A 19,993-nucleotide genomic window follows, 5' to 3' on the forward strand; every position below is an offset into this window, starting at 1 on the left:
GTGGCTAATTACCAGACAACTTCTGAAGGGAACATTTCTAAAGAGCTACAAGATATAGCATTAGTAAGTTTTCCGGCTCAGAAAGTCTCATTGATTCAGAATGGGGGAACTGGAGTAGATGAGTTAACCCTATTTCTTGTCCACTATTTGCTTCTCACCTCAGAGGTGCTTGGAACATGTATTTTGAGTGCAACAAAACTGAATCCCCATTAATACTGTGACCTCCTTAAAAACAGTATTATTTCCTTTACCAGCCCATTGCGTACAAAAGGGTTTGTCAAACTACAGCACTCATTCTTCACTTCAGAGGCATAACTGCCCAAGGCCCATAGTAGAGGGAAAAAAATAATCTCTGTTACTTATTTCTTCATTTCCTGCAGGTGACAGTTTTCTTTTTGCCATGGTAGAAGTATAGCGATACACTGTACGATGCTCACAATCTTAAGAGCATTTAGACACCATGTAATATATACAGAAATAGATCACACACCACATGAGAAAGGAGGAAACTTCTTCGCTTTCCCCTCCCGCCAACAGATTAATTGCCTGAACAAAAAGGAGAACGGAAAGAAAAAAAAGAGAAAGAGACCAAAGAGATAGTTTCCTAGAGCATACATCTGTCACCATTTCACACTCCTGTTCTTGGGAAAAAGCTTGATGAAACCTATTAGTGTTATATCATGCTTCAAAAGTGGTAACATTCAAGCCCAGGAGATTTCAAGTACTAACCACTCATCATGTCTCTTTAATTATTATTTCCAGTTCAGTCAGCTGGACTGTAAATTAATTATCTTCAGATACCAGTTGCTGTTGAACTATCTTTGGTAATGCACACAGTGGGGCCCTTGTAAGCACCGAGTTGCTCCATGAGCGCTGGGTTCGCAGTACTCACTCACAGATGCAGCACATTAATGCAAAAGTCCTCACAAATTAACCCAAATGGTCAAAAATGCACCTGAGGAAGAGTTCTTTGGGAGCTCACCAAACTCACTGCAGACAACCTCAGGAGTAGCACAGTCATCTGTTAAGAACAACAATTATTTTTCCCTAAATTTTATAAAATGATAGCCACCTTTTATCTTTCAATAAGGGATGATTCAGTCTCAGATCAAGCAATGTCAGCTGTGCACTGGCCCAGGCACAGGATGTCGGCATTTTAAGGTAAACAAGCTAAATGCAAACGTGTTGTTGTGGAACAGTTACTTAGAACCACAGACAGAGGTATAGTGTGCTGCTTGAGTTCATCTGGAAGCATTGCAATTTGAAGTCAAGGAAAAAATGAACATTACAGATTACAGATTCACTTTTATTTTTTTTAATCTATCCTTTGAATCAATTAAATGTTAAAGTTCCTTTGAATGCAGCCTTTCAACCACTGACACTGCAAACTATTTTACAGATAACCATAAACACTTGGGAAACCCTTTGGGTTGGTTTGGTGGTTTTTTTTCCCAGTTCTGTGTTTTGAGAAAAAGCCTATGCTAGCCTCAAAAGCGAGAAAGACCCTAACAAACCTGCTTAGCAGTTTGACACTTCATTTCTATTCATCCAAGATAGAGAGAACAGAAAACAAGAGCCCAGTGCTAACTGTGAGAGCACGCTGCCTCTTCTCCAGGAGGTTTCCAGAGTAACTTTAGGTGCAGGGGTTGTCTCCATGCCAGCACACACGACAGTAATAAACTGTTCACTTTACAAAATATTGTTGCAAGGCAGGATGTATGCTTTATAAGCTATTTCTGCCAGATTATTTTGTTAAACTCCTGGGATTTTTACATTGCTAAGGCTTCCAATTTACTTCTCTCACCATGTTCCTCCCCTTTTGGCTTGCTTTGGCTCTATGTATTGTATTTTGCTCATCTCTGTGGAAGAGCGCTTTTCAGGGCTAGCCTCTGTATTATTGCAATGGCCTTCAAGATACTCTCTGCCTTCCTTTGTTTTCTTATAAACCATTCCACAAAGAGCTGAGAGATCTTAAAGTGTCTCTTAAAACATGACACTAGAATTCTGGTTAAGCTTGCCAAGATTCCTGTGTTAACAACCCTATTTTATTCAGATAGGTAAAGATTTTTCCATGCCCCCGCCCCTTACACACTCTATTTATTTAGTTCTTTTATGCAGATTCTCATACCTTTCACAATGGATTGTGACTCACTTCAAACCCTCTTTCTTTTTCCTTCCCCCTCTCCACACCACGGCTGACAATATTTACTCAGTTTCTTTAGAATCTCTAAAGAGCACGAATTCTAATGTTTGAAGTTGGATCATTTTTGATTAATTAAATATATATTATGGTGGTGCCAGCAGCATGACTATAATTAAAGCTGTATCAGATTTTTATTTTTTTTTAAATCAAAAGCTCTGATTTTTTCAAGTGTTTGCTCATTCCTAGATGTGCTCACTCTCTCCCTCTCTCTCTTCTCACCTTCCCTCTCCCCTCATCTGGTTCCGCTCCTGCACACGCGCTCGCTCGCCTGTTCTCTCTCGCACCTGCAGTCCCAATCGCTCACCTCCTGTGGCAAATCCTCCTCCTGTGTCAGAAGGGTAGGACGCAAAGCGCATCCCTTCGAAAAGCAGCCCCCGCCAGCCGCTCGGCTGGTCCTGGTCTCCTCCCACCGCAGCCACAAAGCAACCTCGGGAGGGCAGAGTTTAAAGATGAAGCCACGCTCTGGAGAAGAGGTTTATCTGAACACACGGGCCAAACGCCGATACCTCAGCCCCTTAGAAAGATGATGTGCCTACCACCAAGCAAGCCTCCCCACAGGCAGTAAGTCCCTATTTCAGGGAGCTAAAAGGCACATCTAGGCTGTCCGAGATGTCACAGCCAGTAATACAAAACAAGATGTGCCATTCTAAGGTCTACACCGTGGTGCTGCAGTGATGGCTGTTTTTCTGGAGCCTATTTCCTTTCTCAAAGTGCTCCAACCAAGCTGAGCACAGAGCACTGAACGTGCAGTGCTGCCCTTTACTCAAAGCTCTTCCCGCTCTCACCACCACACAGCTTATCACAACCAACCATTGTGACTTCGGCAAAACTCAAGCAAAAAAACCCAGAAAGATTTTTTGTGTGTTTTTTTTTTTTTCCAAGAAACATTATACAGGGACAGAGGAAACAAGTGGCTGATGAAAGCAAGCAGAAAATCCCTCCACATTCTCAGTGTAATCCAAACAGCTCCTGTAAGCACATCCCAGAAATCTCAGCTCTCAAGACACAGCTGTGACCTTGTGGCACAATCCACATGAGAGGACGCTCACGCAGCCTTGCCCAAGCATAAAGCTTTGCTGCTGCGGATGCAGTTGTGGGCCACAGCGCATCTCTCTAAGGTCTCAGGTCACTTAAGGGACAACCACGAGTGCGAAATCAGGCCAATGGTAACAGATTTTTAACATAATTTGAAATGCTACTAGGTCCCCAAACACAAATGAGCAATGCCTTTGTTGTCACATGCTCCTGTACTTTAAAAAAAAGCTTTGCAAAAAAAAAATTTTTCTGGTAGCAAAGGAAAAGAAATAGATGCACAAAGGGAAGACTAACAGGGGCCTGAAGGTCACTGCTGTAATGACTCCACTTTGGACTGGAGAGCTTCACGGAATGAAAAGCCTCAACTGAAGAGCTTCACTGTCAATCTGCAGCAACAGGGGCCCGTATTTTCAGAAGAGACAACAACTAAACAATGACAAAACCAGGAACTCGTTCACAAAAACTCAGCATTTCTTTGGCATCGTACTTAACCGCTTGCCTGTCAGTTTGTTATTCAAATACAAAAAGAACTTCAAATACCATCTTTCAGAATGTACAGGTGTCTGGAATATTACAAGTCTAAACAGCAGCAACATTCTGGGCCCAGAGTATCAGACTATACTATTTTATGATCTGAAAACATAACCACACATTTATAAATTCCTCCTTTTTCAGAGATCCAAGACCTTCACACACAAGTTTTTGCTGTCAGTTAATGAAGAGAAGCACAAAATTGTTCTGTACTTCGGAAGATCAAGCAAAGCAACAGTAGGAGATCCAAGATAGATATTGTAATAATGCATGCCAAATGAACACCTTAACACTCCTAGAAATTTGTTTTCTTTAAGTAATAGTTCTGCACATATTACAGTCAATAAACACTGCTAACAAAACAATAATGTCTGCACAATCTTGAGAGGTTTAAAACAATGCGCTTCAAAAATAGGTATCATAAAAGCAGCATAGGTAGTGAATAAACTCAGGTTTCCTAAAATATAAAAATAGTTGCAAGAAGGTAATATTTTATTCTCTTGACTTAGATGACAGTTAAATCACATTTTATGACAAATTAATGCAGAACACCATGAAATTCCAAAAGCTTCACATATTCTTTATTGCAATTGTATAACGGCTTTCTCTAAATGTGAGCTCCCTGAAAACAATTAGTTAGGAAGCTCAGCTTTTATTAAAGAAAATATTGATACATGGCTTGGGACAGAAAAAGCTTGAAAATATAAACCAAGTGCAGAGCTCTCAAAACCCAGAGTGTAAACAGAAAAGGCACATGAGAAAAAACCCCAAAACATACCAAAAGCAAACTCATGATTTTGTCGGGCTTCAGTCCATCAACTGAAAGAGAACTCGTCAGCATTTTCTAAGGCAAACACTGCCAGTCACAAAGCCATGAGAGCAACCACCAGCCCCCCATAAGGCTACCAGTAACTCATTTTCCTCTTTCGGAGTTTAAACCTTTTCTAGAACACAGAAATTTTTTTTTTCCAGCTTGAATACTCCCTGCTATAGGTTATTCAAAAGGCCTGCATTAAAGAGCAGCCACACTTGCACAAACTTGAACTAATAGTGGATTTTGCAACACTTCTGCTGTGAGTCCCTGTATTTTTCAGGAAAAACAGAGTACTTCAAATTGTATCACTAGAAAAGGCAGCTAATCCTTCCCAGATCCAACCACTACGTATACCACATTGAAATGTTTTGGCTGACTAAGCCCATTAAAAATTTAAAGCCTCGCTTTAAAAGGAGAAAGAGGTAAGACTGCATGGATAATTCTGAAGTGCTTTATAAATGCTGTTGAAACAGTAAACCCATTTTATGGATGAAGTACAGATCTTAGCTAAGTAGTACATGGACATTCAAAGACATCTTTTGTAAGAGAGCTGGGAATTGAAATCAAGTCATCTAAGCTGGTAGGTTTTTGCCCAGTTGCAATGTCTTCATTTTACAAGATCCCTTTCTTGTTGCTGCTCACCTCTTGTGCAAACGACTCTGCTTTCTTCCGCAGGTTCTTTTCCAGTTCAAAGTTAACGTGAAGCTCTTCATACTCCTCTACTGCCAGCACAGACACTGTAAGAACAAAACAAGATCAGAAGTAAAAGTGGAATGGATAAAAAGAAGTACTGCTTGGTTAACCCAGATTACCTGCTACTCCCTAGTGCCATGAATCCTTGAATGAAGGTGTAACCTAGTTTTACAGTTCCGTATTAGAGTCTGCTTTGCAACATTTGTCCTGTTTTACACAGGTCCAAGACAGTGCTGCCTAGACACAGAATATAGTAGGAGTAGAGTAGATACTTTAGTAGTTTATTTCAATTCTTCCTTCCTGGTAAACAAACTAACGTGAAACATTGGGTTGTTCTTTTGATTGTGCTTGGAAAGAAGAAAACATTTCAGAAACATTCTACCTGCTGCACCATGCCATCAAAAGATTCTTCAAGTTCTTCTGTCCAACCAACCTATCTTGGTGTTTTCAGAGTATTCAAGTAGTGCCTGTCAGAGGCACAGGCCATGCAGACTTATGAAAGAGGCAAGAGCTGAACATCTGGTGGATACTTCCAGGATATGCCCTACAGTGCAAGCTGCCTCTCCTCATGCTGAGAGACAGCTACATTTTTTATAGAAGATAAAATAGTGTCCCACTGGGCAGTAAAGAAAGAAAAGGAAATAATTTTCCACTAAAAGTTCATACATTTCCCTGTAATTCAAAACTCAGCTTGTCCTTGACAACATGGATTACACTGATTTTGTGCACTTTTCCCAAACAAAAAGGGAGTATTATTGGCAGAAGGTCATGGCATCACTGGAGTCTTCACTACTCCAAAAACTTTGCTCTTCTCCTGTATGTTCACTATTCAGCTATGGCTTGACAGAGCCCTATCGCTTAGATTTTTCCTGCCCTGGTTTTATCTCTTACTTCTTTCCAGGAAAGTGAAGTGCCTGCTTCCCTTCCGTACCTTGGAAATCCTATTTATCTCATTCCCAGCACTCTTGCCTTTCTCTCAGAATCCTCTGAACATGGAAGTAGCTTTCAAGTCTTTAGATATTCAAAATTATTAGCTGTGTCTCAACTAGAAGAAAGGCTTCTATAATAGCTTAGAAAAACAGGAGACTAAAGCTCAAACTCTGTGAAGGACTGCCTTCCTGCCCTAGCTTGCCACTTGTGCCACATTGCAAAAAAAAGTTTTCCTGTTCTCACATACAACCTGCTATTTATGCAGTCACATTTTCCTGGAGTAAATAGTCTAGGACAGTCCATGTGTTTACGCAGCACCTGCAGAAACGAGGCTGAGTGTCAGATCTGGACCACAGTCACCATTCTGTAACCTGCTCTTTACAACATAAAAGCTCGTAAGATCGTGCAAAACTGTTAGAGAACCTGCTGACACCACATACCTCTGTTACATTTCTCCAACAGTTTTTGCTGCTTGTTAACTTCGGTTGTCAAAACAGCCTTTTCTTCTTTCACTTTGTTCACCTGGAAAAATATAAATCATAGAATCATAGAACAATTCAGGTTGGAAAAGACCCTTGGGATCATCGAGTCCAACCACTGACCCTACACTACAAGTTCACCCCTAAACCGTATCACCCAACACCACATCTAAGCAACGCTTAATCCCATCCAGGGATGGCGACTCAACCACCTCCCTGGGCAGTCTATTGCAGTGTCTGACCACTCCTTCCGTGAAGAATTTCCTCCTAATGTCCAGTCTAATTTCTTCCTAATGTCTAGTCTAAAGAACAAATAAAAAAGTAATAAGTATTTTAGCGGCAGTATTTTGTTTGCAGTGTTTCTGTTTGTTAGGTTTGGCTGGATCTTAGCGTTTCCAGTGGGACGTAAGGCAGGCCCCGTAACCGAGAGCACTGACGGGTTATGAACCATTCCTTCCCATGGGGCTCCCATGGCCCATTCTCACAGCACGTACCAGTCACAGCTGCAAATCTAACATCTTTGGAACCTTTCAGGATGTGGCGCCACAGCACCTGGTTGAAAAGTTACTCGCTGGCCCTTGACTGTTTGCTTTTTAATATAGTCAGGCCACTGTTTTGCTTTTTTCCCCGGGCTCTGTTTATTGTCCAAGAGCCATCAGCTGTGTCTTTCTGAATGCAAGTGCCGCACAGACAGGAAGAGCTACTAAGTCCTGATTTGCATCAGTACATGGCTTATCCAGTTTCCAAGCAAACTGAGCTGGCTCAAAAAGCCAATTTGCTGGTCTAATTACCATGACAGGGCACTGCCAATGGCTAAACTCAAGGATGTGCTCAACGAAGTAGCACCAGTGATTAAACTGGACGTCCTCCAAAAGTATTTCTTGCACATCCACAGGTTTAAGGAAATAAATTTAAAAAACCACACCAAAACCCACAGGCTGCAATTGGTGAGGGGCTGTCAGGAAGGGGAGATGAGAATTATTGTACAGGCATTAAAACAGATCATGAGAAGTCATGTGCCAGCAGCAGGCTGGACTCCGGTGTAGAAGGCCCCTTAGTCATATGCCCCAAGTCGTCCATCATATGGGCAGCCTGGCAGGGCTTGCAATTAGTTAGTACTCGATTAACGTCACAACTGAGCGTTTTTAGTAAAATTAGATACAAAAAGTACTGACTACACGCTAACGTGGTCTCGCCTTCCATGGCACAATACATACTTCTTCAATTACTTCTACAAGTTTGCACCTCAGGTTTTCCAGTTCAATGGCTAAGGTCTTCTTTTCCTCATGAACAGATATGATTTGATCTCGCAGCTCTACGGTTTGAAGGAAGGGAATAAAAAATATATGTTATTCTTGGAAAAAAACAGCAATAGGAATGCCATAGCAAAGCAAGTACCACAGAGCACAAAGCACCTTAACAGCATACAAAGCACCAGTTGTACACAAGGTACATCCTCAATAATTTAGGTAATCTGCATAAGCATCAAGTAACAGATAGAGAACAGGGCTACCGTTTCAGATTTACTCTGTTGAGGTAAGCTGCCTTGTTCAGCACTGCTGTCTTTATCTGCATTCTGAATGATTCATTTCTTTCTATAATAGGGCCAATCCTGCCACCACAGAGTGTCCTCAGTCCTACTCAGGAGACCGTCACATCACAACGACTCTGGTACAGAGGCAGCAGAAAGCAATTTTTAACAGGCATCCTTTAAAACAAATTAATGCACTTCAATTCCTTTTGGATCATGAGTTCTTGTCACAAGGGAAATAAACAAAACAACAGGCAGTTAATACTTGGGAGGTTTTCACTGAAGAAATTGTCCTGAACAGCTGCCAATTTATAGTCTTTGTAACATTATGTGAACAGAGTCAGAATGGAACCTTTGCTGATGGAAGAGCTAATGCTTGTAATTTTCCGCTCAGAATTTTTGTTCCTTAATTATTGAAATATGAAATAAATTAAATTCACAATGGAATAAAGCATTTTATTATAATCACTTCTTAACAGGAGATCAGTTTGCATACATAATATATCAAGGTTTAGGTTAACATAAAATCAGCGCAAAAATATAAATTTATTGATGTATATTAGCTTTCAGCAAGTGCTCTCGTTCCCCACCTGCTTCCAGTATTTCATAGCACTGCGGTTCAGTGAATATCAGCCACGAGTTGAGAAAATTGTTGCTAATCAATTGCAGAGGATGATGACACACTGGACGTCACTCTGTTTGGTCTCACATCTTGAAAATGTTGATTTTACTCCAGACCCCTAACACTCAATTCAAGAGCCTCAGATTATTTTCCTCCAAATTAAAGGTTCACACATTCTAAAGTAGACTAAAAAGACTTGTTTTCCTCAAAGATTCATGAGCCAAACAGTCTGCTTCATGGATTTGTGCTTTCCAGTGAAATTAATGGGAAAAATAAGTCTCACTGAAATCTATAGTAACTGGATTAAGTCAGGTCTTATAATACACATAACCAACATCATACAGAGAATAAAGCATATTCATATAGCTAAATCTTTATAAATATGTAAAAGAAATATGTTATTTTTCAGATACAGGGTATGTACTAAACTGCTTGACTAACAGTCAAGTTTTCGATTCTTATTTTAACCAAGAAGTCAGCTAAAATTAAACCCAAAACCTATAAATGAATTCGTTACTGCTCTGAGAATGTTCTACACTTCCAGTAGGAACTACGGTTTTACTATCACCTTTTCCTAATATGTGAGATGGCAAAAACAGAGGAAGCTGAGGGACAAAATGTTATCCCTTTAATTAAATGAGAAGGCTTTAATCAAAGAGCCTTAGACTGTACTACCTTATTTGTATTTCCTTACAGAAAAGTGGTGGGAGGGAAGGAATCACTCCAAGAAACATCCAGTACTGCTAAAAGACTTCCAAGATTCCCAACACAAAACAAAACTGCTTGGAATCATAAACACGCACAGAGGAGTCGACTTCACCTTGGGCAATGCCACAAAGCATTAAGGGGAGTTTTGAAAACATCTTTCATTGCATGTGGTCCTTCACTTAGCAGGGAACCCAAGATGTAACTTCAGATTTCTCCCTGAAGGATACGGCTCAGCTGAGGGCCACAGCCCCGGCGCTGCCTTTTGGCACTTGCTGTCACATCCCTCTGCTACCACACACACACTTCTCTCCAGACACAGGGACAGAATATCTTCTCCTACAGCAAATGGGATGCCAACGCTTTTAAAATACCCAGCACTTGTCAAATACAGTAATTAACATTTAATAATAATGCCAGAGAAAGGAGCAGAGGCCAGGAGTTCTAAAACCTTTAAAATATGCCGTATTTTGTTCTTTAATGAATTTTTCAGCAAGACAGAATGCATATACTTCAGAACCTTGATATAAATACCTCTTATCTGACCTCACTACCCTTCCAACCACATTCTCCTCTGATCTCCAGTCAGAGTCTTTGCTGTCCTTAAATGTATCCTTGGCCATCTTTCTCCAGTGAAGGACAGGACGAACTTCAGAGTTTTATTTCTGATTCACATGGGTTGCATGTTATGGATCACACATCTCTCTGCCTCTTTTCCCACATCTATAAGACGGAAATTTGCTTATCATAGGAGGGTACTAGGACATCTTATTTCTTGGGTGTGGTTTTTTCATGGGTTGGGAAATCTTTTTAAAGCATTTTTTAAACAGCAATTCTTTTTCCTCAGCAATACGTTGTACCACTTCATTGAGGCTGCTGCAGATTTCTCAATGTATTTCCATGTTCCCTAGCTTTCCTGCTTCACATGGCATCACAGTCCTTTTTTTAAGTTGCTTCTTTTGTTAATAGCTCTGGAACACGAAGAAAAGTTTGTGCATACAAAGGTACACAATGGAAAGAGAGAGTCCTGTCTTACAAGCTTTGAAATAGTGACACAGCACTTGAATCAATACTAAGGTGACCTTGTCCTGCTGCTTAACTTTTACTTTATCAAGGACTTGAGGAAATACTTCTTTTACCAACTCAGTAACACTGAACTCTGTTAGCTGTGTAGATTCTCTTTTCCTATACACAGTATCACTACAAGCCTACCATGTTTCTTGCAATCCTTTCTGGAATTTCTTTGATGATCACTCTCAGAAGAATGACTCGAAGCCAGACAGATCTCTGGTCCAAACCAGCACCGCCATTCTTTAGACAACTTTTGCCTTGTGTGGTGGTGCAGGCTCAGCAACACTCACCTTTTATTTGCTGCTGACAATGCACAGAGTTGCATGATCCAGAGTGAGCCTCTGTATCCGTGGATGAATCATCCTCATCAATGTTAATCTCTTCAGTGATAATTTCAGGGCCCAGTTTTGCCATATAAAGCATACTAATTCTTTTCAAGGTCTTATTTTCTTTGTTCAGCTGAAAGTTGAGAAGCACAAACAGTGAGAAGCTACTTACAGTCTGTCTTTAAGCTGCTGTGCCCAAACCCTCCCCTCTCCAAAAAAATAATCAACTGCATTTTTTTTCTCTCTCTTATCATTAAAAGATCTACAGAATAAAGACAACAAAGTAACATTAAACGCTTCATTCAACACTAAAATAGTCTGAAGATGGGAAGTTTGTCCACTTTCTCCTCCAAGGAGGCTTGATTGCAACATGATACTTCACCCATGCTGGTAACCTTGTGCCAGCAACAACAGGAGCCCCGACTGACTGACCTGAAGAAAGGCTTGTGTTCCTGAAAGCTCGTCTGGTTTTGCCAGCTATAAATTGGTTAAATAAAAACTCTTACCTCCTCCTACACCCTTATTTCACTTGTAAACTACAAACACTACAGCTACTGTACTCCCAGTCACAACAGAATTACCTCAAAACTGTTTTGAATTATTTTCAATTCTCAGAAATTATTACTGGAGAGTCAATATATGTAAGACAAAAGCCATCTCACAAACCAGTTCTCTACAGGCCAAACTGCAAGTCAGAAACCGTTCTGGGCTGGATGCTAAAACACATGACTGGTTGATGGACGATATAGAGGAGGTTCTGCAAGACGTCTCCGTCTTGATCAATGTGCCAGGAAAAACTGAACAACAGTGATCGCTGCAAATGTTTCACTCTCATCATTTCTTTCACGCTCCTACACCCAAACACCTCAGGCCAGCAGCTCTCAGCAAACTCAGCACATTCTCAGGGATGTTCAGGCATATGTTTGGGGTGACTGCCCACCCACCAGCCTAGCGTTCAGGTCTAAGAATGAGACTCAGTTTTCTGCTAATGACACAGAACATGTCAGTCAATGTGCACTTCAGAAGTGTCCAATATCTGCATTCAAATAAAACATATAATGTACAGTTAGGCTGACCCTGAATTTTTACCTGAGCAATCATCTTTGACCCTCCTGTTCATCAGCCCCCTTCCCCAACTACTGGAGATTTACTCAAGAACTTCCTCTCATTCCCAAAGAATGAGCAAATGGCAAGAGTGGTGTGAGGAACTTAACGTGGTTTGGTCAACGCACAGCAGCAAACATATCAGCTTTGGCAAAGCAACTCCATGAGGCAGAGCTAGTCTTTGAAATTCCTCTGTACGTGCATTATAGGAAAAGTACAAAGAAGAAAAGTTGCATAAATACATTCATGTTCTTACTTATACGCTGATTGTCTGTCTTATGAATTCTAATATAGTGTCATTATGCAAACAATTAAGTAAATACCTCCAGAAAGTACATTGCTAATGCATCTAAATTAAAGTGATTTCTTGCTGGTGTGATTTTTACCATATCTAAGGATGTTCTTTGGGCAGGGGATGGGAAAGGGGGGAGTGGAAGGAGATTAAAAAAAAGGCAGTCAGCATTGCTAATGAAATTTGGTTCAAAATTGCTGTAATCCATTTTCTGATGAAGTGGCTCAGATGCATTTTACACAACCAAAATATATAAGAGAGATAAAAACATTCTTTAATAATAATGCACTTCTGATGAGATGGAATATAGAAAATTACACACTTGTTAAATTCATCAGACTAGACGCAATCAACAGAGCAGCGGAGGTCACCTTTCCCCTGCCCTTGCTTTGCTTTCATAAACAATCACCTGAAATGTAATGCAGTAGTTGACTTCTTCCATTTGATTTAGACACTGAAATGCTCATTATTGTTTTTATATCTCACACAGGACAGTTCTAAAACTTGTTTTCCATTTAACCTAAATGCATATAAAAATTAGATGTCGAGATGCTGGTCTCTGACTCACTGCTGCAAAACAGAAACTAAATTAAAATTAGTATTTTTCTCTTTAAAGGCAGGAGCTGTACTTTGCATCCTACATATGGCTTATAGTATTTGCCACTTTAAAATAATTTCACAGATCCGCAAGATTATATGAAAACATATATGCAACATGCATACAATCTCAAGTTAAAAAAAAAGAAAAGAAAAAAGAAACTGGATGAAAAAGAATCACCATAATTCTCTCACCTTGGAAGCCAAAGCCTCGGCGCTTTCACGGCACGTCTTCTCAATTTCAAGATGGTTCTGAATACAATTTACTTCCTCAATAACCATGTGAGAAACTAGGGGAAGAGTTTAAAAATTAGTCAGTGTTTCCATGCATTTGACACATGCATCCCATGATCAGAAATATTACATCCATTAACTTTATGCATAAGCATTTAAAATACAGAGAAGTACATACTTCGATAATCTCCATGGACAGGACCCGATTTGAACATTGAATATCTGGTTCATTAAGTAACTCTTTCAAGTCATGTCTGCAGCATTAGAGGGGCAACTGGAGAACTGACCATAAATTTATGGAAGTAGAAGGCGAGTAGGAGCCTCCCTGACCATCCCCATTCATCATCTTTATTTCATTAACACTTGAGGAATCAGAGTGAGACCATTAATACTGTCTGTTAAGACTTCATAGAATCATAGAATGTTAAGTTTTGGAAGGGACCTCGAAAGATCATCTAGTCCAACCCCGCTGCCAGAGCAGGATCCCCTAGGGCAGCCACACAGGAACGTGTCCAGGTGGGTTTGAAAGTCTCCAGAGAAGGAGACTCCACACCCTCTCTGGGCAGCCTGTGCCAGGGCTCCGGCACCCTCACAGTAAAGAAGTTTCTCCTCATGTTGAGGTGGAACTTCCTATGTTCTAACTTCAACCCATTACTCCTTGTTCTATTGCTGGGCACCACTGAGAAGAGATTGTCTCCTTCCCCTTGACACCCACCCCTCAGATATTTCGATACATTAATAAGATCCCCTCTCAGCCGTCTCCTTTCAAGGCTGAACAGCCCCAGGTCTCTCAGTCTCTCTTCACAGGAGAGATGTTCAAGTCCCTTCATCATCCTCGTAGCTCTCCATTGGACTCTCTCCAGTAGGTCCCTGTCTCTCTTGAACTGGGGAGCCCAAAATACTGGACACAGTATTCCAGGCGTGGTCTCACCAGGGCAGAGTAGAGGGGGAGAAGAGCTTCCCTAGACCTGCTGGACACACTTTTCTCACTGCATACCAGGATCTCATTGGCCCCCGAAAATTTGGTACGGACACCTTTTTCAGAAGACTGAAACCTCGATACTTTTAAGCAGCAAGATTAACTCAGGTATGTTACAAAGATTATTTTCACCTTCCTGTCATCAGGTTTACACGGTATTTTAAGTATTGCCACACTTGCTAAACACACTGTACAAGAAGAGTTGCAGGAGGGGCAAATAGCACAGGCCTGGGGGAGTTCACTAGGAAAGGGAGGAAGGAGTGAAGTGATTGAAGCCTCCGTATTCATAGTGCCTCCTACAGCACATGCTCCAACTAAGCCAAACCCCAACCACAGCACTGTTCCCCCCTCTTGCTCTTCCCTATCAGCTTCAAAGCTACGTGCAGCAGCTGGGACACATCCCGATGGATGCAGCCCTGATGGAAACCCAGCACTGCTCGCACTGCCTGATTTCTGACCACCTCAGCTGAACAGCCTGGGGTTTGTATCACTGTATGGCTGTGGCACCCGACCTGCTGCTTATCTGAACTCTCTCTTTGCTCGTGCACGCCCCAAAATGAGCACTGTGGTATCACACGCTACCCTCACAATCCACAAGGAAGATTCAGACACAGTATACACACACTAAATCTTTCCTGGGACCCGGGCTGAGCGCGAGCTGTTTGACCGCACCTGAAATACGCGGCTGCGCTGCCGCACTTGATGTCGCAGCTGGAAAAGCGAAATACATCTGTCCTTTGCACTTTCAGGATCCCTATGACCGCACTGGGTACACATCGCTATGTCAAAGACACGCAATATTCTCAGAGCGACCAAAAAGTTATGGAAGAAATCTTATTTTGTAACCTAGGATATCAACGTGAGTAAGAAGGAATTTAAAAGCACAGACACATTTTGACCTGCAATTCCCCTCAACTTCCAGTGGCACGTAGGTACTTCACTAGTATCCAAAGTCTTCCAAGTGACAAGCTTCAGGTCACACAGGGGATCTGGAGCAAAGCAGAAAACCCAGCAGTGGTTTCCTATTTCTCAGGCTAGCACCTTCCTTGTTGGTGCAACTCCTCCTTGATTACTGGCACCTTTAGTAGCAGTCTGGACCCTAATTCTACAAGCCAAATGGTGCAGATTCCTTCCGTCAGGATTTCAATGTGCAGAAAGGGCTCTATGCTGCTGAACAATGCTTTGGAGCAGGAACAAGGCTGGAAGAATATAGGGTAATTATGAAGGATTTTTTTATAGCATCTCCTTTCATTTGCCTGAAGATAAGCTTTAAAATGTAGTGATTTTATGTAGAAAAATATAGTAAAAAGTCCCACTTGCCTTCCAAGCCTTTTGCCTAAATACTGAATTGAGATACTTAAGTCTTCTTTGATACCCAGAGGTCACCTTCATAGAATCACAGAATTGTCAGGGTTGGAAGGGACCTTAAAGATCATCTAGTTTCAACTCCCCCGCCGTGAGCAGGGACATCCCCCACTAGACCATCTAGACATCTTAATGACAACAAAACTGGACTTTAGGATAGGAAGAAGTATATCAGTAACAAGCGTTATTTTTGCAGCTTTACAGATACTTACTCAGTATTAACTGACGTTTTCATTAACATAGGAAACCAGCAATACATTGGAGTTTGCTGTCAAATCAGCAGCTGTGTGCAAGAAACAAGCACTACAAAATACAAGCACGCAGAAAAAAAAGCAGGATAGAGGATTGAGAAATTTTGGTCCAAAAACTCTAATTACATGAAGCCTCCTAAGAGCAGAGCAATCACATCTCTTCATTTAGTTGTCTTTTTGCTTCCATTTCTTCTGACTTTGGAGAGATTATCTGCTCCACGTGTGCGGTACCAGCCACTACATTTAATCTGAGAGAGGAAAAGCTTCAGGTAGCACACATCCATAACTTTTCTGACTTCCTTTTGCCTAGCTATGGGAATCTGTAGTGCTGAAAACCTTTGGGCAGGATGAGGGAGCAGTGGAGATAGAGATGCTCATGTTTTACAGACAGGAATCTAATGGCCTCAAGCAAGGCTAAAGTTAGGAAATAAGGATTGGGCTCATATGGCAGAACTAGAGATTACTCTTGGTTCATTTAAACTTAATTAACCTGCAATTATGATTAACTCGGGGGGAAAAAATCTTTCCAAATTAAATACAAAAATATATTATTTCCTAAGTCTGTCCAAAGTTCTTATTATGTCAATATTAAAATTCATAAAGCAGCACTAAGTGGCCTGAAACATCTCTAACCTTGACAGTTTTTTTCAGGGGTAATAATAACCCGCAGCAAATGCAGGCCAACCAAAAACCACTTAACTAATTAGTAGTTGCAGTCACCGAGAAAACATGAATCAACACTGTTATTACAAGTGGCACATTTGAGTGGCATCTAATTATGACTTGATGAGCACGATACTTGCATTATCAACATTACTACTGCATCCCATCAGGGACTAAAAGCCGCTGATGGCATTGACTGCGAGAAACTCCCACTCAATGGTGCTGCAGCACCCAACAATCTCCTTGGCAGGGGCACCCTCACTAAATGACATGTTAAGCATAATTACTGGTAGACATTGTAAATAAACAGGATTGGAAGTGAAAATTGTACCAAGTGCATAAGACACAATCTGACACATTGGAAGTGGCAGCCTTAATTGAGAGTTTCTTTGACTGCTCAAGATCATTTCAACTGCATTTCTCGGAGGACAGTGATTATAACTGTGGAGACAGACGGCATAATGGTATCAGCACTGCTGACAGAGCAGTGAATTAAATTGTATCTGCTGTTGTGTGAAAGCCTTGATGAGAGGTACAGATCCTTAGTGGTCTTATCATTATAACACAATGGTCATGTTGTCATCAACCTTGCTGGCTCCAATTGAAAAGAAATGATTGTGTGTTGAAGCTTTCCCCCCCACCACCACCTTCTATCTCTTGTGCTCAATAGAACCAATTTTCAGAGAGCTATGAAATCACGCAATAGGGCCTAAAATGCAGCTGCTTGGCATACAAACGGGCCCCATTAAACTGGAATCACACACAATATGTGTTTATGCCAGGAGAACAAATAGAAGCTGAGTACAGGCCAAGTTTATTCACAGACACAAAGCCAATGTAGCTCTTCATCAATATAATTGCCTTTTATATTGTCGTTTAAATAATGGGCTCTATTATTGCCCTAAAATCCTAATATTCCTGGCATTTTATCACTGTGTTTACAAGGTATGTCCTTTAAAAATGTGAAAGGAAGATAAAAGAAACCTATAAAATTTTACAACATCAAATATTACTTCGAATTTTAAGTCTTAACTACTTGACATTTTCTGCCACACTCTGGTATTCCTCGTATCGTAACAAAACCAAAACAGGCTGTATTTTTTTCCAGAAGAATTAGACTTGTGAGAGAACATTCTTGCCTCACAGAACAGTGATCTGAGATCATTTAAGGCAGTAGATGATTCCTGTTGATTTCAGATTATTTTCCATAATTGTATCATGCAAACAATTATACAACAGAAGTGAGGAAATTCCTCTATTAACACAGGCACACAAAAGTACAGACCATGTGATCTCTTTCTCCTGCATTAACTTCATCCACATTTCTGATGCTTCACCGTGCAGTTCACAGTACTGGCACAAACCAGACATAACAGACCACAATCCTATTGTAATTGTCTCTTCTAAGGAGCTGTACCACTAGGATACTTCCACTCCCATTAGATGTGCTTTGTTGCTCCCAGACACCATACAGTTTCAATAGAACCATTACCATAAAAGTGTAAAACCGAATATTGACATTCTTACAGTCCAGACAAGAAGGAACGTGCTCTCAAAATTATCAAGCGACAGCAGTTTGTCCTACAAACTTCTACTGGTGCGTCTACCCTTGAAGGAATTTTACTTCCTCTTCATGAAAAAATTACCATTTTTATTAGCGATCTTGGCAATGCTGTCAAACCCCACTTAACAGAGGCACGCATCGTTCCAAAAGTCACTTGCAGAACACAGGTGAGATAAACCCGCATTTGTACCACTGTATTTTCACCACTTCGCACCTTACAAATGGCTGTGTCAGAGAGTATGAATGCCGTGACAGCAGTTAGTCTGACAATGGTCAAAGTCCAACCAGATTAGCTCCTCAAAACAAGGCTTTGAAGGAGAAACAGCAAGTGGACCCAAATCTCAGTGTCCTTAACACTGCTGTAGAGTACGCAGAGCAATGGTCACAACTCTACACCACAAAATTCCTACTAACATTATCAACTTACTTTTCTGAAACTCCTCCAGTTTTTTGACAGCCTCATCTCGTTCTTGCTTGATTTTGACACACTGTAGGAGAAGAGAAAATTGCAATGAAACGCTGATCCTGGTTATTTAATTAGCAGTCAGTCACAACGTGCAAAATCAACAATGATCAATTGCCAGCACAATAATGTAGAGAAGTCTATCAAAGCAACATTTATTTGTGCTCTCTGTCATGTAAGATCGATGGAAACTATGCATCAAAAATTCATCACCCAGAGTATTTCCTAACCAAACTGGCAAGCTGCACTTGATTTTAAGTTCCAATTCAGAGCCACTGCAAAAATATTTTAGAAGAGCCAAGTTACCCAAAACTGACATAAACCATTGCCTATGCTCCTCACAACAGCAAAATATACTTTGCATGTCAGGAATATGCTTTAAGTCTAGTTTTTTTAATACAAACAGACTTGGAAAAGTGGCCTGCATTTCTATACCTACCTGTGCAAGGAAAACCTCGAAGTCAGTAAACAGGGGACACATTTTTCCGTTTCATAACATCACAAACAAAACCTCAGCCTGTAAGAGGGGAGGATACTCCTTTTCATACTTTGAATATTTCCCATTATTCCAGTTTTATTAATTTTGGGGTTACCTCTAATACTACACAGGGCTGCAATCACTGATCTTATGATGGAAATGTTTCTTCAAAGAGAAAGAATAAAACAGACGTTAAATAGACTTCCCTAAGAAAAGCCCTTCTATAAGCAAATGAAAGGACTCGAAAAAAATGAGTAAACTTCACAAGAGACACAGTCAGTGATTAACCACACTGTGAAAAAACACATGACCCAGGGGGAAGTATGACTGGTGCTCAATGTGTCTTACACACACGGCGTACCAGACATCCTTCCTCACATGCAGCTGTGTTTGCTCAGAGTACAAATCAATGTAAGACCATGAGTTAACTTCTGGAAAAGATCTGTGTGACTGAGCTCCATACAGCGTAACTGCAATTACAAGGACACCGGTCATTGGAACAGAACTAGGGGAGCGGGGGGGAAAACCCAACCCGAAATGATTTTGCTCGATTTTCAGTTTTTCCACATGAGGACTCACTTTGAGTTAGCTGGGAAAGGAGCCTGCTGTTAAGTAACAAGAAGGGGGAGAGCCCGATTCAAAGGCAGCCAAATTCAAGAGAGCCCTTCTATCAGCTCCAGAGGACCCTGGCTGAGGCCCAAGGAAGGATCTGCTCCTGGGCAAGGAGAGCAGGCCATTGGTGTCACCTCAGGGGCAGCCTCCGTGCCGGCTTTGGAAGCTGTTGCTGCTGCTGGCTGCTTGTGGGAGCAAGAGGAGCTGAGCTCAACAAGCAATTTTTCTTCTTGTGGCACTGGAGTGATGAGGCAAGGGACAGCAGTTGAGTAGCAGGGCCAGGTCAGTCACCAGCTGCTGTAAAGGTCTGTGAAATAAGGCAGAAGCGCAGAAGCAGCAAGAGGTGCCGGACAAGGACTCCCTGTTTCACCCGGACCTGTTAACAAAGAAGCTGTTTAGAGGGTCTTGCACAGGAGAGTTAGGGAAGGGAAATCTGTGCATGATTCCTGCC

At 41.2% G+C, this 19,993-nt stretch overlaps 1 protein-coding gene across 1 annotated transcript in view; it reads right to left on the reverse strand.

Annotated features, from left to right (window-relative positions):
- The window catches only part of KIAA1598 (KIAA1598 ortholog), a 54,282-nt gene that overhangs the window by 27,750 nt on the left and 6,539 nt on the right, over positions 1-19,993 (reverse strand). Inside the window, exons 2-7 of the mRNA XM_009876323.1 lie at positions 18,417-18,477; positions 13,129-13,223; positions 10,905-11,073; positions 7,903-8,000; positions 6,647-6,728; positions 5,226-5,320 (exon numbers count right to left, since the gene is read on the reverse strand). Coding sequence (XP_009874625.1) covers positions 5,226-5,320; positions 6,647-6,728; positions 7,903-8,000; positions 10,905-11,073; positions 13,129-13,215 — 531 coding nt within the window. The 5' untranslated portion in view covers positions 13,216-13,223; positions 18,417-18,477. The remainder of the gene's footprint in view (positions 1-5,225; positions 5,321-6,646; positions 6,729-7,902; positions 8,001-10,904; positions 11,074-13,128; positions 13,224-18,416; positions 18,478-19,993) is intronic.

This window comes from Apaloderma vittatum, unplaced genomic scaffold, assembly GCF_000703405.1.
Source record: "Apaloderma vittatum isolate BGI_N311 unplaced genomic scaffold, ASM70340v1 scaffold7559, whole genome shotgun sequence".
NCBI lineage: Eukaryota > Metazoa > Chordata > Aves > Trogoniformes > Trogonidae > Apaloderma > Apaloderma vittatum.